This window comes from Cavia porcellus, unplaced genomic scaffold (genome assembly GCF_034190915.1).
Source record: "Cavia porcellus strain 051 isolate PalLab524CR breed Dunkin Hartley unplaced genomic scaffold, mCavPor4.1 scaffold_2, whole genome shotgun sequence".
Lineage (NCBI taxonomy): Eukaryota > Metazoa > Chordata > Mammalia > Rodentia > Caviidae > Cavia > Cavia porcellus.
This window is the reverse complement of record NW_026947485.1, coordinates 107,093,021-107,117,427: the sequence shown is the minus strand read 5'-3', so window position 1 is coordinate 107,117,427 and position 24,407 is coordinate 107,093,021. Positions and strand designations below refer to the sequence as shown.

The 24,407-nt window shown below is 35.9% G+C and overlaps 1 protein-coding gene across 8 annotated transcripts in view; it reads right to left on the bottom strand.

The window, feature by feature from the left end:
• Positions 1-24,407, bottom strand: part of Cwf19l1 (CWF19 like cell cycle control factor 1) — a 39,041-nt gene that overhangs the window by 11,590 nt on the left and 3,044 nt on the right. For 3 of the 8 annotated variants that reach the window (XM_003479794.5, XM_013143537.3, XM_013143538.3), the window contains exons 3-10: positions 23,807-23,885; positions 23,174-23,275; positions 20,183-20,397; positions 16,690-16,808; positions 15,079-15,163; positions 6,186-6,326; positions 5,232-5,346; positions 3,642-3,721 (exon numbers count right to left, since the gene is read on the bottom strand). In XM_003479794.5, coding sequence (XP_003479842.1) covers positions 3,642-3,721; positions 5,232-5,346; positions 6,186-6,326; positions 15,079-15,163; positions 16,690-16,808; positions 20,183-20,397; positions 23,174-23,275; positions 23,807-23,885 — 936 coding nt within the window. Of the gene's footprint in view, positions 1-3,641; positions 3,722-5,231; positions 5,347-6,185; positions 6,327-15,078; positions 15,164-16,689; positions 16,809-20,182; positions 20,399-23,173; positions 23,276-23,806; positions 23,886-24,407 lie in introns of those variants that run through there. The other 5 variants (XM_063245044.1, XM_063245045.1, XM_063245046.1 and 2 more) reach the window with 3 other exon arrangements.

Genomic DNA, 24,407 nt, shown 5'->3' with positions numbered 1-24,407 from the left:
TTTCAGAAAACACTAATAAAAACCTAGCTAAGCTAAATAAAACTGTAGAAAGCATGAATAACCAGTTTAGCAAAGAATTCAAAGTTTCAAACAGAAATCTAAGAGGTTACAAATTATAGTTGAAGTACGGACAGCAGAAGCAACCAATGTGAGGACAAAACTTCAACACTAGAAGACAATGATGTCCACGAAGGCTAACTTCTCAATGACATCTTAAAAGCAACAAGTCAACAGGAAAAATGGATCAAACAGCTGCTAGATGGCACAAAGTCATCAAATCTAAGAGTAACTGGATTAAGTGAAAAAACAGCAAATACAAATGGCACACACAAAAAAATAAACAACCAAAATTGTTCATAAAAATAACTGCAGAAAATGTCCCAAACATAGGAAAAAAAAACAAATACATAAATGAGGAACATAAAACCTCAAATAGCCACAACCAAAAGGGAACTTTTTGGTTCCACATTATATTCAAAGTACCAAAAGTCTATCAAAGGGACAAAATCTTAAAAGCTGTCAAACAAAGGCAGAGAATCATATGTAAAGGCAAACTCATTAGAATTACAATAGACTTCTCAACACAAATTAAAAGCCAGACATGCTTGGAATGAAGTGTTTCAAGCTCTAAAAGTTAATAACTTCCAATCCTGACTTATATATACTGCAAAACTTTCCTTCAAACCTGATGGAGAAATAAGGAGCACCTCAAGAAATTCATAACCACCAAACTAGCATCACTTAAAAATTCTCACGGATATTCTAGAAAGAGACAATGAAGTCAAGAATGCCAGTAAGTCAAAAACAATGAATACACATGGCAGAATGAGTAGCTAAATGAAAAGGGGGGAAAAAAACAGTAAAGAAATCAGTTAAAGGAAAATAATGCAATGAAAGGAACAGATCAATACCTTAGAGCATTGGTGGCAAACCTATGGCACATGTGCCACAGCAGGCTGTTTGTATCACTGAGCATTCTAAAAGGTTCACCATCCCTGCCTCAGAGTAATAACTCTCAATGCAAACTGTCCTAATTTTTCAATCAAAAGACACAGATTGGTAGAATGGATCAAGCAACAAAGTTTAACAATACGCAGAATACAAGAAATGTTTTTAATTCAAGAAGAAAGGATTAAAAATCAAAAGATGGAAAAGACATTACACAAAATAGGAGCCCAGAAATAAACAGAAACAGATATCCTAATTCCAGAGAACACTGATTTCCACACAATTTCCCAATTTCATAAACCAAACACTAATAGGCATGAAAAGTCAGGTAAGTACCAATACAATTGTGATAGGGGATCTTAATGCCCTGCTGTCATAAATCCATGGATAAACTAGACAGAAAGTCAAAAAGAATTATCAGAATTGAACTAAAACTTCAAACAAATGGACTTAATATGTATCTACAGAATGTTCCATCTAAATTAGACTCACATTTATCAATATCATATTGTCTCTAATGTAAAAATAAATACTAATAATAAACTAAAAGTAATAAGATCGAAAATGTATAATAGATATTGCAATAATGAAAGGGAAAGAAAGTACTTAAAAGGAAAAAACAACTTGTATATATACACAATTACTGTATGTATAAGTGTGTAATAGATAACCACACTACTAAGTTTTTGTTAGTTTGTCAAACAGAATAGCTTGTGCTGTCATTGTTTGTCTATTCATTTTTTATGCTTTGATTTTGTAACTTGAACAACTACTCCTAAGATAACAATGTGATATACCCCCCCCAAAAAGAATGTTCCATCTAACAACAGAATACACATTCTTTTCAGCAGCACATGGAACTTTCTCCAAAACAGACCACATACTAGCTACTATCCCATAAGGCAAGCTTAAATAAATGTTAAAGAATCGAAATTATCCCGTGCATATTATCAGATTACAGTGCAAGGAAACTAAAGTAGAAATAATGCAAACACAGAAGTTAAGCAATCTCTCTTGAATAATTAATGGTCACAGATGAAATTAAGGAAGAAATTAGGCAATTACTACAATCAAATGATAATGCCAATACTACATACTGGAACTTATGGGGCACAAAAGCAGTCCTGAGAGGGAAGTTTATAGTTGGATAATTCCCACATCAGAAAAACAAGAACAATCCAAATCCAAATCCAAAGCTAAGAGGATATTATAAAAATTAGAACAGAAATTAATGAAATTGAGACCAAAAAAAATACAAAGAATCAATGAATTGAAGAGTCGATGCTTTCCAACAGAATGAAGAGAATGGGAAACAGCATGGGAAACAATTTTTGTTAACTACTACTCAGACAAAAGACTTTACACAAAGAATGCGAAAACTAACCCCCTACCTCCTCAGTTCAAAGACCCAATCAAAACATGGGCATTTGAAATGAATGACACTTCTCAGATGAGGAAGTAGAAATGGCCAGTAAATATACAAAAGACATAGCTGGCCCTTAGAGAAATGTAAATGAAAACAATACTGAAATTCTGTATCACTCCAGAAAGAATGACTATCTTCAAAAAATCAAATAGTAGCAAATACTGGAGAGACTCCAGGGGAAAAAGCAACCCTTCTTCATTCTGATGGGAATGTGAACTGATACAGCCACTATGGAAATCAGTACGGAGATTCCTCAAAAAACTGGAAATAGAAATTACATTTAGTCAAGCTATTCCCCTTCTAGATATCCTCCAAACAGTTAAAGAGATCTTATTAGAGTGACACATACTATCTGTTTATAGAAGTACACCTCATAACAGCTAAATCTTGAAAGCAAGCCTATATGTCCATCAACAGATGAACACATAAAGAAAATGTATTTATACACAATGAGTACTACTCAGCCATGAAGAAGGATATGCTTGAGTCATCTGTAGGAAAATTGGTAAATCTTGAGAACATAATTTTAAGTCAGTAAATCAGACACACAAGCTTAAATTCTGCATAGTTTCTTTTATATGAGAAATTCAACACATAAAATTAAAGTACAAAATAAGACAGGTAAGAAAAATGAAAAAAATTACTATAATCCTCCATGGTCAATGTATCTAAAAGTGTACCCTGATTTAGTATAATTGTTTTGTCTGTTTTATGTTTTTTCTACCTGTTACCTTGTGTGTATGTCAACCTGACAAAGTCTTATAAAATAAATAAATCTCATTCTGGCAAAAATAACAAAAAGAAAGAAAAGAGAAAAATAGGGAAGGAAGGGAAAGGAAAAAAAAGAATTGAGTTGTGTCATATACCTGTATCAATTTCCTATAATGAATGCATGAATGTATTCATTATGTACTGCAAATACGAATAAAGTTAAAAAAAAAAAAAAAAAAAAAGAAGCCAGAGGCCAAAGACCATATACTTCATAATTGCAGTTAGGTGAAATGTCTGAAAATCACAAACATGTAAAGCCTAGTGAGGACCTCGTGCTAAGGGTAGAGACAGAGATTAAATATAAACGGTAAAAAGAAATTGGAGTGACAGAAATGTTCTAAAACTTTGTTATAAAGTAGTTGTGTAAGTCTACTAAAAATCAATGAAGTATACACTCAAAATGGTTAAGTTTTATATGTGGATCATGCCTCAGTAACATTAATAAAAAAATAAACAGGAATCTCCTTCTCTGGAAAAGATTCCTATAATAACTTACATGTGTGCCAATGTTGACCACCAAATGCTTTTCCACTTCAGGGCTAGCAAGGCAAAACCAGCAAGGTCCTGGAGGCTGAGCTTCATGTGGAAGAAAGCCAAGTGTTAGTACGGCCTGATCACTATAACACATAATCACTCTAAACTCAGCTTTATCTGATCTTTATATACTGCAGAGTGTATGCCGTACAGCCACAAGAAGTTAGACTTGTATTCCTCAGCATGATCTCCATCCACACACCATTTTCCATGGAAAAAAACGATTTTTCCATTGAATTAAAAAGCTCTGAAACTGTAACCAATTGCAGGTAGTGACCCACAAATCTTGAGGTAGAACAGAAAAAATAAAGATAGAAATGAGACAAAGAAAATTACATTCAAATTGTGCTTTTTTTTTTTTTTTGTCTTTTTCATTTTTATCGGTACCAGGGATCAAACTCACGACTGCCTGCTTGCAATGCAGGCGCTTATGCCACTGAGCTAAATCCCCAGCCCCTCAAATTGTGCTTTTTAAAAACACTGCAGTTTCAAGACATAAAAGTTATTCAATGTGCAGTCATGAGTTCAATGCCCAGTATCAAAAAAAGTTATTCAAGCCTTTTCCTTTTCCCTGAAAGACTAAGAGCCTGAAAGACAACCCTCTCCTACCAACCCTTATACTCAGGAAGTGTACTAGTTAAAGGAGAGCGTATTTCATGTACTGTAAATGGTGTGCATTTTTACACAGCTCATCAAATAGGTAAAACCTGACAAAAACGGGAATATATATCCTACATCAGTGATGGTGAACCCCTGGCACCTGTACTGTAGCCAGCTGTTCATTATCACCAAAAGCTCTAAAAGGTCACCATCATTGTCCTAGAAAATCTATTTTAGAGACACATCCAAATTCCCATAAATACACTTAGCTCAAAGCTACAAGGTGCTTCAATCCCTCTATTTCTTTGACTGTGGGACTTTTAAAATTCTGCCTAGAGAATCCCTATGTCTCTTACTGATCTATGCTGAAAACTCTTTTTCCGGCATGAAGCCTGAGAACCTGCAACCTGTCCAATGAGTGACAGGAGTCAAAGTTCCTCAAGAGTCTGCTTTGGGAACATCCTTGGACATACAATTTGGAATCTGGTAATGATTCCAAATTGTATGTAACTTGCCATAGGCTGCAGTGAAAGAACAGTGAACTTCCACTGCACTCTAATTCTAGCCCCAGCTATCCCATTAACTAGCCACAGGACCCTGGGTAAACAGTTTACTCTCCTAAGGTCATATCCTTAATCTTTGAAATAGGAGGATGGAGACAGGAATGAAAAACCTTTCAGTTTGATTATTTTATTATTTTATGAACCTATGTCGGTCTTGTATGTTAATTTATCATATTTTACAACACAAAGGAAAGAAGCTTTTTCTATAGTTTTTAGAGAAAAAGCCCCACATAGTCTCAGTCAGGCCATTTTTACATTATTTTTGTCTCTAACGATTCTGTACAATTTTCCTATGCCAGAAGATGCCTTCTTAGCAATGCTATTTGCCAAACAAAACTACAATAGCAGTTATTATTCACTATCAAGACCACTGGAACCAAGATACTTACGAGGTTTCCGAGGCTGCTTTGGGTAAGGAGACGCTTTACTGTCTCTGCCCGTGGATGAACGTTTTCTTCCTTTCTTTTCATTTAAATCAAAGAAAAACTGACAAGTTGATTGTTCCTGGATGGCAAAAGGGAGAAGAGTGTATTATTCATTTAACCTTTAGACAAGCAGACAACCATTTACATACAGGGAAACATTCCTGCCAGGTCATTCCTGTTCTCTCAGCCCTTACTGCCTATTCTATGAATGAGAAATATCCTCCCAAACCTGATACCTAGAATGTCAGTTGTGTATCTCAGCATATTTATCCAAGCTACCACCAAATTCATCACTTTGGAAAAGTGAGTTAAAATGCAAGGTACAAAGTAATTCTTACATAGAATCAGTGTGAACCTAAAAAATTTCCTTTGACGTTCTCACTAGGGACAAGAGGTAGTTTCACAGTAATTCAACTTAAAGACATAAGATGAATCATTAGGAATAAAAGTAACTGAGAAGACAAAAATGTCTTTTTGAGAAGACAGGTCTGAGAAGGCAGATCATGTATCCTAGTAAGGAAACCTGACATTCTTTGCTTTGGAGGGAGAAAAATTAATTTTATTATAAATCATAATACAATCATGATTTTTATTATTCTATTATTTTATTGTATTACAATAGTTAAGAGTTAAGAATAATCAATTTAGACAAAGAAAAAGTTAACATATGAAACTATAACACCAATATACAAATTATGGTTAACTAAAGACTTATGAAACAATCCCAAATTAGAACAAAAAACATGGAACTTAGTTTAAATCTATGAAGACTTTCTAAATACTATCATAATTTCAGAAAGAAAAACAAGATTTTGATTCTAAGCATTAAATGTGTTTTATATACTAAGATATTACCAGGAAAAGTACACCTGCAAGAGCAACCCTGCCCTCAAAACTCCATCCTTAATCAAAACATACCTCAGGAGCAAGAATTTGCTTTCCTATGGATCCTTCCTTCCCAGATTTTCTATAAGGGTTTTCAGTGACATCTGGAGGCTGTTTTACTAGTTCTGCTGCATTCATTAATTTCATTGGAGTAATGCTGAACGCATAAAGATACTTTAAACAAAAAGAACATAACATTAGAGGAATTTATTTATTTATCCAAATGTGATAAACTTACTTTACTGTGACAATTTCACTGACAAGATCTGAAATTCAATAAATTAAAAGCCGGTTTGTAACTTGTAGAATACATAGCGGTGAGCCAAATGCTAATTCTGTAGTTTTTGTAGGGGTTTACCAACTGACGAGGAATAAATCAAAGCCCTAGCCCTTACATAAATCAGGCATCCTCATTTGCTCCAGGGAATAGTGTCACTACAAAGCCCAGAGACTTGCTCTTTAACACCTGAAAATGAACTATTTCTGTCTGACCCTTCTGTAAATGTAACAGAATTATGGCATTACTATTCTTTTTTTCTAATGACAATTACCATTGGATAACTTAAGAGTTTTCCTCTCTGGTATTATATGAATTCTGGTAAATATGGTGATGAAATTTTCTTATGCCAAAAGGTAAATATAAATATCTGGATTTTTTTTTTTTTTAAAGAGAAAAAAAGGAAGGAAATAAAAAAAACAAGGGCTGGGGATTTAGCTCAGCGGCATAAGCGCCTGCCTTGCAAGCAGGTGGTCGTGAGTTCGATCCCCGGTACCGATAAAAACGAAAAAGATAAAAAAAACAAAGTGAAATAAAAAAACAAAGCAATAAAGGGTACAAATGATACAGAATTTCAAGAAAAAAAAAACCCAGTAAGATATCACGAGATAATAGGTTACATATTGTCATCTTAGAAACAGTTGTCCAAATTATAAAATTAAAGCATATAAAGTTGTACATTCATACAATGAGACTGCAGACAGTGCTGATCAATGATCCAACAAAAGCTCAGTAATATGGATTTCCATGCTACACACTCAAACATACATGCAGTTATATCCCTTACACCACCTTCCTTTCCTCTCTTTTTAATAACAATTACACTTTTGGGGTTTTTTTTACTCCCACAGTTCTTATTACTTTTTTTGAAAAAAATAAAACCTAACGTGACTAAACAAAACAGAGTTGGTTAGAACAGAAGGATGGGCATAGTACATGATGCAAAAATAGAACATCACGTGATCAAAAATGGGTACCATTGTGCCTCTTGCTATTTTTAAAAAAAGTTGCCTATATCATCAAGTATCATAAAATTGATAAAAACAGTACAGAACAAGACAAATAAAACCTACACTGGAGACCTTACAGAATTTCAAAAGAACATAATAGTCAAACCATAATGGGCATCATAGAGAATCTTATTGCCTTCAAAGTGGTTGCCTATACCCTCAAACTTGATACTATCAAACAAAATAGAATATAGTAAAATCTGACAGAACAAGATGGGGAGAGCAATACTGGAGTTCATATCTAGTTAACAGGAGAACAAAAAAGTTACTATAATATATCCCACTATTTTTAAATTTAGTTGCCCCTTAATTGAAAAAAATTTAAGAAAAAAAGATTAATTTAAAAAAGGGTAGAGCTTGAGATAAAAGAGGACACTGTATTAGAACAACACAGAACCGAACAATTTAAGGATCATTGTTTCACCCCCAGATAATCTAACATAATAGTAGTCACCATAATACCTCCTTCCTTGAATTATTTGAGTATAACTTCATATACTATAGCATCAAGCATATCAAGACAGTCTGAAGCCATTCAAGAGAATGAAGAAGTTACAGGGTATTTAGAACCAGTTAACAGAAAACAAACAACGGTTTCTATATTACCTCTTTGCCTATAAAAAATTTTGTTTATACTATCGCATGTAGTAAAATATAGTAAGATACCACATGTTAAAAGTAGTGGAAACAGATGTACAAAAGCTTGACGGGACTTCAAAACAAGATGATAATGAATCAGCACTAGCTTTTATGATGTATTGTTTTCTTCAGAATATCTATTCGTACTATCAACGATACTAAATCGAACAACCCAGGTTAAAACTATTGCAATTAATGAGGGATAACAGTAAATGAATTCAAACCAGTATGATTGAGAATCGTGATTACCACATAATTTTATGTATTCTTATCATTTCTTACACTAGGGAAACTATTCGGTATTTATACATGTGAGTTTGATTTATTTCACTTATGAGTATGGTCTCAAGCTGTGTCCATTTATTTATAAATATCTCAATGTGATCACTTTATTGCTGAGTAGTACTCCATTGTATAAAAATACAACTTTTTTATCCATTCCTCAGTTGATGGACACTTAGTTTGTTTCCAAGATCTGGATATTACAAATTGTGCTGCTATAAACATGGGTGCACTTATATGACTGTGGTATGATGCTTTCAGTTCTTCTGGGAATATGCCTAGAAGTAGAATAGCTGGGTCAAATGGTGTTTCCAGTCCCATCTCCAGACTGACCTCCACAATGGTTGCACTAGTCTACATTCCCACCAACAGTGCAGGAGAGTTCCTTTATCCCCACAGCCTCTCCAGCGTTTGTTGTTGTTGGTTTTCTTGATCTTGGCCATTCTTTCAGGAGTGAGATGAAATCTCAGTGTGGTTTTAATTTGCATTTCTCTAATGACCAGTGACGGCGAACACTTTTTCATGTATTTATTTGCCATTTGTATTTCTTCTTCTGAAAATTGTTTATTCATCTCAGATGCCCATTTTTGGGTTGGGTCTCTGAATTTTGGGGGTCTGATTTTTTTTTAATTCTTTATATGTTTTAGACAGAAGTCCTTTGTCTGAGGGCCAGTTCACTAAGATTTGTTCCCAGTGTGTGGGTTTTCTTTTCACTATGCTGGAATTTCTTTTAACGTGCAGAAACTTTTTAATAAGAGGCGATCCCAGTTATTGACTCTGGGAAGTATTTCCCGTGCAGTTTGAGTCCTGTTCATGAATTCTTTACCTACTCCTATGTCTTCAAGGTTTTTAGCCAATTTATCTTCCAATAGATTTACTGTTTCTGTTTTAATATTTAGATCTTTGATCCATTTAGATTTTATTTTAGTACATGGTGATAGGCACGGGTCTATTAGTTTTCGGCCTATGGAGAGCCAGTTTTTCCAACACCATTTATTTAAGAGACTGTCGTTCTTCCAGTGAACATGTTGGCCCCTTTATCAAAGATAAGGTGGTTGAGTGTGTTTGTACTTGTGGTTGTATCTTCTAATCTATTCCACTGATGTTTGGCTGTTTTGGTTCCAGTACCATGTTGATTTTACTACTGTTGCTTTGTAGTATAACTTCAAGTCTGGGATTGTGATACCTCCTGCCTTGCCTTTACTGCTTAGAACTGTCCTTGCTATTCTAGGTCTCTTCTCGCTCCAGATGAATTTTAGGAGTGATTTCTCAAGTTCTATTAGGTATGTTGATGGTATTTTTAACGGGATTGCATTGAATCTGTATAGAAGTTTTGGGAGAATGGCCATTTTCACAATATTTATTCTTCCTATCCATGAGCAAGGGATGTCTTTCCATTTTCTGAGATCATCTTCAATTTCATTTTTCAGTGTGTTATAATTTTCCCTGTATAGGTCTTTCACTTCTTTCGTGAGAGTAATTCCAAAATATTTCATTTTTTGGTTGCTAGTGTTAAAGATGTGGCCTCTATTTCTCCCTCTGTGACTTTGTTGTTAGTGTATAGGAATGCTATTGATTTTTGAGTATGGATTTTGTATCCAGCTACATTACTGAATTTATTTATTATATGTAGGAGTCTTTCAATGGAGTTTTGTGTATCTTCCATGTAGAGTACCATGTCATCTGCAAATAATGATAATTTAACTTCTTCTTTTCCTATCTTTACCCCTTTTATTTCTCTCTCTTGTCTAATTGCTCTGACCAGTATTTCCAGTACTATATTAAATAGGAGCGGTGATAAGGGACATCCTTGTCTTGTGCCTGATTTTAAAGTAAAGGCCTTCAATTTTTGGCCATTTAGTATGATATTGGCTGTTGGTCTGTCATAGATGGCCTTAATTATATTGAGGTAAAGACCACCTATTCCAATTTTCTGTAAGGTTCTTATCATGAATGAATGTTGGACCTTATAGAAGGCTTTTTCTGCATCTATAGAAATGATCATGTGATTCTTACTTTTGGCTTTATTGATATGGTGGATTACATTTACTGATTTACGTATGTTGAACCACCCCTGCATGCCTGGGATGAATCCCACGTGGTCATGGTGTATAATCTTCTTGATGATTTGCTGCATCCTACTTGCCAGTATTTTATTAAGGATTTTTGCATCTGTGTTCATTAGGGAGATTGGTCTGTACTTCTCTTTTTCAGTTGGGTCCTTCTCTGGTTTTGTACTAGCGTAATGTTTGCTTCTAGGAACGATTTAGGAAGGATTGCTTCCCTTTCAATTTCACTGAATAGTTTGAGGAGTGTCGGCATTAGGTCTTCTTTGTATTCTTGTAGAATTCCGCAGGGAATCCGCCTGGGCCTGGGCTCATCTTTGTAGGTAAGGATTTAATTTCATTTATAGAAATTGGGTTATTCAGTAGTTTTACATCTTCAGGACCTAGCTTTGGTACCTCGTATGCTTCTAGGAATCTACTTCCTCTGTTATCAAACCTTTGAGAGCAGAGGTTTTCGAAATAGGTGTTGATGATCTGTATTTCTATAGGGTCTGTAGTAATTTCACCTCTTTCATTCCTTATTGCATGAATTTGAGCTTTTTCTTCCCTTTTTAAAATACGGTTGGCTAGGGGCTTATTGATTTTATTTATTCTTTCAAAGAACCAGCTCTTTGATTTGTTGATTTTTTGGATTTTTTTGGGTCTCTATTGCATTGATTTATGCTGATTTTTACAATTTCTTTTCTTCTTTTGGCTTTGGGCTTGACTTGCTCTTCTTTTTCTAGATGTCTGAGGTATAACATCAGGTTATTTGTATTTGTTCTGTTTTCCTAATGTGGGAACTCAGTGCTATAAATTTTCCTCTGAGGTCAGCTTTCATTGCATCCCACAGATTCTGGTAAGTTGTATTTGTGTTTTCATTTGTTGTAGGTTTTAATTTCTTCTTTAATTTTTCCTCTGTGACCCACTGATTACTCAAGAATGTTATTCAGTTTCCATGTGTTTGTAGGATTTTTGCAGTATCTTTTATCATTAATTTCTAATTTTATAGCGCTATAGTCTGATAACATGCAAGGGATAATTTTGACCCTTTTGCATTTATTTATATATTTTCTATGAATATATGGTCTATATTAGAGAATGACCCATGTACTGCTGAGAAGGTATATTCTGTTGTTGTTGGGTGGTATACTCTGTATATGTCTATTAAGTCCATTTGTTCACAGGTGCAATTCAGTTCTTTTATTTTTTTGCTTTCTGTCTGGTTGATCTGTCCACTGGTGTCAATGGTGTGTTAAGATCTCCTGTTAGAATTGTTACTGCTAATTTGGTTTTTCATTTCTGTTAGTACTTGTTTTATATAACTTGGCGCTCTAGAGTTTGTGCATATATATTTAAGATAGTTATCTCTTCCTCTTGCAGTTTTCCTCTAACCAGTATGTAGTGACCTTCTTTATCCCTTCTGATCATTACTGGCTTAAAATTCAGATTGTCTGCAAACAGAATAGCTACCCCTGCTTTTTTTTTGGGGGGGGGGTTCCTGTTGCATGAAGTATTGTTTTCCATCCTTTGACTTTTAGTCTGTGAGTATCCTTTTGGGTTAGATGAGTTTCTTGTAGACAACATATGGTTGGATTTTGTTTCGTGATCCATTCTGCCAGTCTGTTTCTTTTAATTGGTGCATTGAAACCATTTACATTAATGGTTATAACTGTTATATATTGGTTTATTGTTGACACGTTATCTTCCTGCTGTTGCATCTTTATCTTTCTGTTATGTTTAATTGTCTGCTTTGTTTAGTGGTTTTTTCCTAAAGGTATCTAGGCTGTCTTTCAGTATTCTTTGCAGGGGTGACTTAGTGATCATGTAGTTTTTCAGCTGTTCTTTGTCATGGAAGTATCTTATTTCTCCATTGATTTTGAAGGACAGTTTTGCAGGGTACATCAGCCTAGGTTGGAAATCATTTTCCTTTAGGATCTAGAATACTTCACTCCATGCTCTCCTTGACTTTATTGTTTGTGTGAGAAGTCTGCTGTGATTCTGATAGGTTTTTCTTTATAGGTCATCTGTCTTTTCTCTCTGACAGCTTTTAATATTCTATACTTTTGTTCGATTTCTAGGATGGTCATTATTATATGTCTAGGTGTAGATTTATTTTGGTTATGGCTATTTGGAGTTCTATATGGCTCATTGATCTTGATATCAGTTTCCAATCTCATGTTTGGGAAATTTTCAGCTATTACTTCTCTAAATATTGATATCGTTTATGTTGATATCAATATCCTCTTGATATCCTTTATGTTGTCCCCTTCCTTTTTATTTATCCCTATCAACCTTATGTTGTTCTGTTTTGCGTTATCTTGCAGGTGTTGAATTGTTATTTCCTGATTTCTTGTTATTTTTAAAAGATCTTTCCTTTCCTGTTCACTGGCTGCAATCTTGTCTTTGAGGTCTGAGATTCTATCTTCACATTCATTGAGGCGGTTTTTACAACTTTCAATGGAGTTTTTGATTTCCTGTATATCTCTTTCTATCTGCTTTATGTATTGTGTTTGTTTCTCATATTGTTCACCCAGGGATTCTATCTTTTTGTTTAGGTCCCCCAATTTTTTAATTGTGTCTTCTTTAGATATGTTCAGCATCTCCTTCATTTCTTTTATCATTTCTTCTTTTACCTGAGTGATTATTTCTAATCTGAATTCCTTTAAGGCTTTCCAGAGTTGCTTCTTTATTTCAGTTACTATTATTTCAGGTATTTCAGGTATGTGGCATGTGTTTTCTTCTATGTACGTGGTTCCTAGGCTTTCTTGGGATGGGCTGGATGTTTGATGTTGCATTGTGGTCTTTCGTTTTATCATTTTCCTATATTTTCGAGTTTCAAGTGTTGTTCCAAGTGAGGGAGAGAGTTCCCCCAGACTGGGACTGGGTTCCACTCTGGCAGGGAACCTCAGCCTGGCCCCCAGGTGAGCAAGAGAGCTCCCCCAGACTGGGGCGGGATTCCGTGCCTCTGCCCCACTCACTGGTCCTGGCTGGAAACCGTGGGCTGGTCCCCAAGCGACGAAGAGAGTTCCCCCAGACTGGAGCAGGATTCCATGCCTAGGCCCCACTCGCTAGTCCCGGCAGGAAACTGCGCACTGGTCCCCAGGCGACAAAGAGAGTTCCCCCAGACTCAATATCTGGAATCTTAAACTAAGAGATTGAAAACTTTACATAAAACATGAATAAAGCTGAGTGTGGTGGTGTATGCCTGTAATCCCACCTACTTGAGAGGTTGAGGCAGGAGAACCACAAGTTCAAGACTAGCTTAAGGAACAAAGCAAGACCCTGTCTTAAAGTAAAGTAAAAAAGGTCTGGGGTTAAGTGGCAATGGGGTTCAATTCCTAATACTGTTTTTACAAAAGTTATAAATAGATGTTTAACCTCACTGCAATCAGGAAGTGAAACTAATAAATAATGATACATTAGCTTCCAGCTATGAGATGGGCATGAACTTTAATAAAAGTGTGGAAAAAGACATAGGCAAATAAACCTTGCACTGCTAATCAAATTACAGATCGAACAATTTTTGAGATCAATACACTTGTCAAATTAAAAAATATGCAGAACCTTTGAAGTATAAACTGTTTAATATGTCTGAAAATGAACCTATAGTCTGAAAATACTGTAGTTTTCAATTTTCTGTGTGTGTGTATGTATGTATGTGCATGTGCACACTGGAGGATCAAATCTAGGACCTATGCAACTGCTCTACCACTGAATTATATTCTCAGTCCTCTGTTATTCATTTGAAAGGGCATTTTAAAAAATTACACACCTAAACTCATTAAGACAAAATCTGGCTTAAAAGTTTAAAATGTGGAAAAACTGAAATATGTACCTATTATCTTTTGTGTGCACATAGTCTATGGCACATTACAGTGGAATAATCTTCAGATTATTTAGGTAGATTGTTCTGGCTATTTTCCCGTCTGAACATTATCTGGATTTTAGCTGTCTCTGTCCAAAAATGTTGTTTTGGGTCCTAGGAAGTCAGAAAATTAATCCACACATGGGGAAGAATGCCTATAATCCCCAAGCTCTAACAGGCTGAGGCAGGATGATTGCAAGTAGAGTCAAGCCCAGGCAAATTAGTGGGACCTTGTCCCAAAAATAAAAATAAAATATATGGCTGGGGATATATACTGGGCTTCAAGTCCATATATGGATATGAATACTCATAAAAAAGCTCTTAAGGAAAGAGAAATACACCTATTTTTCGAGATTACTCTTTCTTTACTATTTTCCAATATAAACACAGATTCTAGGAATCACTAATATTTCCTTAAGCCTAAGCAGTCCTGGGTAAATTCATGGAAGAGTTTTATTATTTCAGCTAAATGCAACTGCCAAAAGAAGCAAGCAAAGAGTATATCTGAAGGTAAACATACAAATACCTATAGAGACAACCATATAGATATAGAAAGAAAAGAACATCATTTATTTGATATACTATCTTTATTCCACTGAATTCACTTTCCCATCCCTTAGCTAAGATCTCCTACAAAGTACCTAAGGAAACATGACCTTTCACAACCCTAACTTTACAAAGGAGTCATTGAAGCATCTGGGACCTTTCAGCTGGGGTAAATGAAAAAGTTGCATGCTAAACTGAGAAAAAAAAAAAAAAGGCAAAAAAATAATATTAACCTACCACCACACATTCAATTCTTTACCTTTTTCTTTTCTGGGTTTCCAACATTTGCCAGAGCTATAAAACGAGTAACATGCTGTGCATTTTCTTGTAGAACAACATGGTTTCTGGAACACATTTGAGAGATTAATAGATTTTACCAGCACTTTATTTTTCATTTGCAATACTGAAATAGTTAGACTTCATTGAGCCAAGAACAGAGGTCTTAAGTCTGCTATCAAAGTCATTTGATCTCAGAGAAACTATCTTTCCACATAGGAGAATCAACCTATTCATCTAGTAGGATAATAATCCCTGCTTCACTAGGCTGTTTGGAAGAAATAAGACTGTATCTAAAAAGCACCAAAAATGGCAACTTGGTGTATGTGTACATATTGTTTGATTTGTTTTCACAGTACTGGGAATTGAGCCTAGGCCTACTGCATGCTAGCCAAGTGTTTTACCACTAAGCTACATCCTAGCCTGCCTTCCTGCCTTCCCTGATTTTTTGTTTTGAGATATGTTCTCACTAAGTTGTCCAGGCTGGCCTTTAACTTACAACCCTCCTGCCTCAGTTTCTTAAGTAGCTGGGATTACAGTTGTGCGCCACCATGCCCAGCTGGTTTTAAGAGTTTAAATGAATGATCGCTGAAGCTAGGTAATAGAGACATGAGAGTTCGTTTTGCTATTTTTCTCCTTTTGTGTAATAAAAAGCTAAAATAAGCCTGATGTGGTAGCACATACCTGTGAAGCCACCACTCTGGGAGCTTAAGGCAGCAGGATGAGCAGTCTGAGGCCAGCCTGGGCAATTGAGCAATGCAGCAAGATAATGTCACAAAATAAAAAATAAAAGAGCTGGGGATGTGGTTTAGTGCAGAGGCCATGGGTTCAATCCCCAGTATCACCAATAACAAAAACATACAAAAACAAAACAAAACAAAACACAAAAAGAAATGTGTTCAAAGTGAAAAAAACAGGCCTCACCTACTAAGACATATACAGTATGATTTTTTCTTTCTAGGAAAAAATACAAAAATATCTGAGTGTCTACATGTCACAGAAAAAATATTGGACACTATATGACAAAATACTTTGTGAGCTTTTCTTTTAACAGAGCTGAGTGGGAGTGTAGCTCCATGGTAGAGCACCTGCCTGGCACATGCAAAGCCCTGGATTTCATTCCTAACACTGCCCCTCCTCAAAAAAAAAAAAAAAAGAAAAAGCATTCTACACTGGTGTTTGTAATTCAAGAAACTATTTAATCAAAGTAATAAAAAGGAACTGATACAAGTGTAGAAATTCTTAATTCACAAAGTGAATATTTCTGGTGATTACACTAAAAGTGTAATTTTCACGACTACAGCTTGACCTGATGAAAACAGGACCTAGTATAGTACAAAAAGTTATGTTTATACAGTATTGTTACTTCAACAGTCAACACTTCTTAAGTGCTTATGGGCATTATGATCCAATCCCGTTTGTTTCAAGTTAGGAGATAACCTAAGAGAAGATGGCTTAAGAGTTAGTTATTCATTTTTGTACCCGAGCAACCAAAAAGAATCAAGATGTTATAAGGCTAAAAATGAAAAACATAAATTTGTGTAGCAAATTCATGAGAAATTCTTCAAAAACCCAAGGAATAAATACTACTCACCGATATGGAAGTCTCTCATAATATGACTTTTCCAAAGCAGAAAAATGGTATCTTGGTTTCAAGCCCACGGCAAGACTGGAGACCAAAGCAGAACCACATGTTTTGGTATCCACTTCTCCCTAGCAAACAGAAATTTAGTCATTCTCAGACTTGGAAATTATCAAAAAAATGCAGCAAAATTTCAGATATGTCTGAAATGTCTAAGATTTTTACATGGACACAAATGTGGGCAGTAAGAGCTGCACAGTAAATTTCACAGGGCAGTCAGGAAAAGAAGACTCCTAACGGTATCACACTACTTAAACAGAAATAAGACCTATTACTGGAAGCCAGGTAAAGTTAACTCCTCCATATTAACATTCACAACAGTTTATTAAAACCTTTTTTGGTAAACAGCCCACAAACTGCGTCTCCTGTACACTGTACTTGTGGTGCACCTGGGAGATTAACAATGTAGTCATCATAGTCATTGCATAAAATAAAAGTAAAAGCTAGCCTTCAGAGCACCTAGTATCCATAGAATATTCAAGGACCTTGTCACAAAAGCATAGTCTTTTATTTTGCTTAAGTCAAGGTGTGCTGGGAGCAGGTGAAACTGGAAACACATGCAGGGCAGCTGCATGGTCCAAGGCAAGATAAGATAACCACTGAGGGAGGACACCTGGGTCCAACTCTAATTAAATTACAACGGTAGCCACAGGCATTTCACCCCTGCAGTGAAATGCAACATGATCTTCTTTCTCCTTGTTAACATAATTTGGTGCTTGCGAAGTCCTTGAACCACTCCCAAGGTCTGTTTAGTTTCCTGTGTTGTTTGAAAAAAACAATAAATATAAACTTCGCAGAGGCATCCCCTGTCTTAGCCACCAAAGTCCTTTAAACTATATAGAGGGTTTTGATCCTCCTGGAGCCCTAAAATCATACCACTTATCTCATTCATTTAAGCCTTCACTGTACATCACTTAACTCATTTATTTAATCTTTTGCCTTACACTCATTTTGGAGATTGGGGATCTAGGCTACGTCCCTGTGGGAAAACCTGCAATTGGCCATCATCTTATGTTAAAAAGACAACAGGCATCTTAATGTTAAGTTTCTATTTAGTAGTTAAGTTTCTATCTTTCTCACCTAGCCTGTCACATCTCCCTGTGGTTCGGCCCGGACAGCGAACATGCTAATTAGCCTGATTTATGGGACCTCACACAAGAGACTCAAATTAACCGATAGCCCCCAACCTCATTAGAACTTCCCGCTGTTTCAAAGTTACCTGCTGATGTGTCAGAACCCAGCCCCTTCCCCAATCCCCCATACTTGTGTGGGCACAGGGTGTAGCTCAGTATAAGAGTACTTGCTTTTTTGTTATTTTCCTTGAATAAACAAGACTTGATTGGACTTAAGACTTGTCTCCACTCTTTGCATTGCTTGTCCCCTTTCATCCCCACTCCCTCTAGGGTCTCTGTGGACTTACACAATAAAGGGTGATTTTGAAAGGGTACAATCACATCCTTGTTTAAAAAGCTAATGAGTAACATTTTTCAAAAGCTAGACCTATTAGAAGAATATTCCTAGCTTGTGATAACAATTATGCTGTCTCTCATCTGTTTATTTAGAATAAATCATGTTATTTATTCTAAAAGAAGGTATTAAGTGGAAATAAGTGCTTATTTTCCACTAAGTAAAACGGGACTTCCCTTTTTCTTTGGACCCTTCAGGTTTATTCTGAGGGGTAGGGAATTGCTTTGAAGTTGGTTGCAGTATCTTATGGGCCTGTATACCATCTTATTTTCTACCCCATAAGTATCTCATGATTAGTTATAAACTTTAATTAATACCCTGTCTTAGCTTCCCCCAGAATGAAAGGGCTTCACCTCTTTATTCTTCCTTAAGAGCACATCATCTATGCCTTCTCCCTTCACTGTCTGTCACTTTAACAGTCTTTCTCTGGCTATTCCTTAGGTTTGCAGTATCTGATGTAACAGCACTGCCCTTCGCATCCCAGGTAAAAAGCAGTCAAAAGTTGGTAGAAGAGTGATTTGTCTCTTTTCCTTTTAATATCCTTCCTGACAATGTTGATATCTTGTTGGCCTTTCTGATCATAACCATGTTGTGAGAATTTGGCAGAGAATGGCCTACAGGGCCCTCTTCTGGAACATTACTAAAGCTATCCAAGGGGTCCTAACCCCAGATGCATTTTTTTAAAGACAGGAACTTGCTAAGAGGTTCAAGCTGGCCTCAAATTCATGGCAATCTTCCTATCCTAGATTTCCAAGTGCTAGGATTACAGGTGTGCACCATTATGCTTAGCACTACATGTCTTCTTATATTTCCCCCAAGTAAGGCTCAACTGATACTTCCTGTCCCCAAACCACACAATCTTCTCTTTTTAAATGCTGGAGATCAAAGTCAAGGCCCCACATATGCTGGGCAAGTACTCTTGTACTGAGCTACACCCTGTGCCCACACAAGAACTTCCTTAGGGTCATGTTAAACAACGTATTTCAGTCCTCATGACAGTTATCACTCCTGGTATACATCTTTCTCAAGACTACTGACTGGGTTTGGTGGTGCCCATCTGCAATCCCAGCACTCAAGAGGCTGAAGCAAGAGGACCGCATGAGTCTGAGGCCAGCCTTGGCTACACAATGAGCTCAAGGCCAGCCTGGACTACACAGCATAATACTGTCACAAACAAACAATTACCTATAAGAATACTAAAACCAATAAAGTGATTAGCTCCAGTGGATGCTAAAATTACAGTATTCCTAACAGAGAAACACAAAAGTTTTCAATACCTTGTTTCCCATCAATACCTTGTTTAGTAATGTTTTACATTACTAAACCCAATACCATAATGATTCAACTTTTTTTTTTGGTACTGGGGATCAAACTCACTACTTGCAAGGTAGACACTTATGCCACTAAGCTAAATCCCTGGCCCATGATTCAACTTTTAAAAATATTTTGATAGCAATAATCTAGAATGGAAAGGGAAAATGCAATTGCAGAGTTTCCAACAGCTGTTAAGTCTTTTCAACTGCAAATTAGTGAATCCTCAAAATATAATACAAAGAAGCTTGAGAGGAGGTACCTGAAGCAGACAATTGATTTAAAGGAAGTCATTAAAACATAAAACATAAAACAAAAAACTAAGAGTTCAGCAGTCTCATCTTTTTTTTTTTTTTGTCTTTTTCCTTTTTATTGGTACCAGGGATCGAACTCACGACTGCCTACTTGCAAGGCAGGCGCTTATGCCGCTGAGCTAAATATCCAGCCCCAGCAGTCTCATCTTGAATCATATTTTTATGAGATCAATTCTTGCTTTGGTCAGTTTATATAGCTTTTTGAATCCTCAAAAAAATTCACAAAACATTTCTACTGAGGGCACCAAAGGGTAAAATACACAGAGTAAAAAGAAAAACTTTAAAAAATTAAAAAGCTCAACAAGCCAATGCAATTCACTTTCAGAAATTCCAACTGAACAAGCACTACTCACAGAAGAGTTCCCAAAGCTCCCCACATACTTGGGCCAGGGGGATGTGAGCAGGATATCAACACCCTTAAATTGGGATGTTGAACACAGCATTGTTTTCAGGGAAGATACATCCTGGGCACTGAAACTGTAGTCTGGGACTGGCTCAGTTAAGGACTCTGTCCCACTGAGATACACGATCTGCAGACCCGAGCTTCCAGTGAAGGTACCTTTACGACCTGGGTTCAAAGAAAAACAGACAAGTTTTAGTCAAAACTGCAGAACATTAGCAACACAGCAATGAATCCCCATACTCAGGACTCTCCTAGGTCCCTGACAATCTACATGCCTGAAGGAGTGTTAACTTTTCTGTAACCCGGGAGCTGCCAGGCATCAGTGTTCCTGGCTGCTACAGTATTCCTGTTCAGTAAGCCTGAGAAGCCACCGTGAGGAGGCAGTCTCTACACTGGGCACCTTATATTACTGATAAAAGCTGAGAAGCAGTGCTTAAGAAAAAAAGGGTTTTTGCCTTTTAGAGCAGACTTCACTCAGTCTAAAAGCAATCTAGACTCAATCTAGACACAGCAATCTAGAAACAGGAAGAGACAGTAAGAAGAAAAAATAATTACAGCTCTGAGGACTCTCTAGTATAAAAGACATACTTTTTAAAAAAGATAAACTCTTCAGAAAGGCTATATGAGGGAAATTTCTGGAAGAGAAATTGGGAAAAATTAAAGACACTATTCTCTTCTAAAGTTATGTTCTAGGCTTGTGGCCTTGGTTTGTATTGCCTCCCAGACTTGCACTATAGACTTTTTCCTTCTTTTCCCTCAATGAGTCTTCTCAACAGGGTCTTTTTGTCGAGCAACAGAACCGAGCAACAGAATATGCTCGGCTTCTAACTCATTTAGTATGTGTTAAGTGAACCCAAAGAAACTTTCTTCTTTACAGTTTCCAATTTCTGAAGAGTAGTCTGTACTCTTTAGTTTTAATTAGTTTACATACTCTATAAAGAACCATGACTTCTAACTACATGTTAGGTGTTCTGCCAGCACTTCAAGCTCAGCATCATAGGTTGACCATCAAGACCACTGTCTGCAAAGCTGGGAATATCGCTCGGTGGTACAATACTACCCTAACATGTATAATGCCCTGCATTTAATCCCCAATATCAAAGAAAAAAATTATTGTTTGTACCTTCTATTGAATCTAAAAAAAATTTAATTCACAGAAATACTCAGGTACTATTAAGCTGGCAAAATGACTTATCAAATAGCAAATATTCAAATCTAAAAATTACACTGACAATTGCTGTAAGTCACACCCATCTTAACATCTACAACAGATGATTTTTATCTGCTTACTTATTTTGGAGGACTGGGGCTTGACCCCAGGGAACAAAGCACTGAGCTACACTCCCAACCCTTTTAAAATTATTTTATTTTGAGGCAAGACCTCACTAAATTGACCAAGCAGTTTTCAATCTTGTGATCTTCCTGCCACAATTTCTCCAGTACCTGAGAGTACAGGTACGTGCAACAATGTCTGCTCAACAAAAGGATTTCAAAATGTAAATTTTACAATTGTGGTTTGAAAAAAAAAACACAGACGCTAGTGATGCAGCGTATGAAAGAACATATGCGAAGCTCTGGATTAGACCCCAGCAACATACACAAACAAAAAAAAATCAAACAAACAAAAAACCAAAAAACAGTTTATGAGAAGTGATCTTATAACGCATGATGAAATGAACAACTACTTTGAAGAAAAAGAGACACTGCAGTACCCAGGGCTGATCCTGTAGTGTAATGATGTGAAATCCAGCAATACTATTATTCTTTGTTCAGAGTGATTTTAGCCTGCTTTGGTTTGTTTAATGTTAACATAAATGAATATATGGATAACTGCATGTATGTTTAAGTGTATAGGATTGACAACCATGTTACTAAGTTTTTGTTGGATAGTTGAACACAACTGTTTGCAGTCTCGCTGTTTTAATCCCCACTTTGTATGCTTCACTTTTGTATCTTGAACAACTATTTGTAAGAGGACAGTATGTAAACATCAACTAGTGATTTCTTACTGTTTATTTTTTCTTTAAAGGTATGTATTATTTGTACCCTTTTCCTGTTTTGTTTAGTCTTTCTTTAAATAAAATTTTAAAAAAAAAAGCAAAAAAGAAAAAATACATTAAAAGCCTCTCTTCAGTTTTCTTGCTGAATCCCACTTGACTGGAACAAGACAAGACTGCTCACATGATGACCATAGCATGATACAGACTAAAGGAGAATGGAGTATGATAGAGAGAGAAAAAGAGGGCATTTATAGCAAAGAAAATACAGATGCTTTTTAGAGAAATAAGACAAGAAAACAGAATACAAAACACAATGGAATCATTTTAGGAAAAAAATGAGTTGAATGATCCAAGAGACAGTAAACTAAAGCAGAGTAAAACAAAAGCAGAATTTGAAATGACTAGATATTGAAAGAACCACTAAAAGTATTACAAGCATTATACAGGCAATGACTATATCCTGGAATTGAAGAGCAGATCTGAAATTTAACAAAGGGAAAAAAACTCCCAAGGACCAGCCCCCAAAACTTGAGTTGCCAAAATCTGACAATAAAACTTAGAGCTAAGCTAGTTAGCAACCTAACAGGTAGGCTGCAGGTATCCAGCAAGGTTTCTGATATGGCCACACAGATGTAATTCCTTATTGAACATAACCATACTTCAGAACTCCATACAATGGAGGCTCAGAGTTTATTCCTCCAGTTGGTTGAAAGTGTAGACTGAGTTATAGGAACACAAGGGAGAATGAACGGAAGTGGGGGAGACCAAAAATGAAAATGCCACTGTCCTAAAGGAACAGGCAGATGGTGGGCAAGAATTCCCCCAATCCCATTCTCTCAGGCAGTAATGGTAGAAGAATCTATCTCAGGAAAATTTCCTAGTAGATTAATTCTTAAAAACTCTGTATTACATTCATTATAAACGGAAAAGTAAAAACTTACCCAGATAAGTAATATTTTCTGCTAATTCACACCCATCAACATCTTTGAAATATTTTACTGTCTCCTGATTATTGGCACCGAGCACATATGTCTGAATAGGAGCTAGTGAAGGAAACAGACACAACACCATGTAGTTATAGATCTGTTTTGGAATATGAGAAATTCTTCCCTGTATAAAAAGTGCTCATAGTAAAAATAGTCTATGAATTCCCTCACAGCAATCCTAAATGTGGAACATTCTTAACACTAACAATATTCTATATTCAGTCTTATGGCTTGACTATTACATGATGCCACTAGACCAGTAAAGTGGTATCTTAAGGTGGATGGTCAATGAAAATACAGAGCCAACATAGCTTAATAAAAAAAATACTAACACCAGAAAAAAGAAAGGACACATTGATTGCATTTATTAAGTTCCTGTCAATCAAATAAGAATTATTTTCCTGGAACTAAAATGAACTCAATTCAAAATGTAAACATATGGATTATGCATATGGATTCTTTCTAGCTCAATGCAGAGCTCAGAAGAGAAAGTTTTAAGTAATTAACATGTGGGAAACAACCCAGCAAGAACTGGAACACTTGAAATTTTATCAGAAATCATATGTAAAACAAAAATAATTTCTATACCTTTTTTGACACCAGTCTTATACTCCTCCCATTCAGTATCTGGGGTGCAGCCAAAGAAATTTCCTACACACAACAGCAGCTAAAATGAGTTTTTTAAACAGACATATGAGATTGTTAAATATAAAAGCATTTATCAGTAGTAACATTCGGCTACTTATCCTACTTAATAGTCTCAAATCAAGTTTTTATTCTTCAACAATTTGCAGAATTTCAATGCATTATTTATCAGCACTTTTGACAGTTACTGATTCTAGGAATTATTGTATTTTCTTTCACTGCATGTCACATTCAAGTTGGGGAAGGGGAAAAAGAAATCGGGAAAATGAATTTTCCAATAAAATCAGAATTTAAGGGCTCAGCAAATATTTCATGTATTACTCTTCCATTTCATGGCTTTCCTTCCTTGAAATATATATCCAGTGATGGAGAAATAGGACTTTAAAGAACCTTTCTATGAAATACAAAGTTATCTCCATATCTGGAATACTTTTCTGTATCCTAGATGTTCACAGTCTGGTTGGCAACTATATAACATCATTTGAGAATTCTTTAGTTTGTGAAGCATTTGCATATTTGGTTTAATTTGCACCATATTCATGAA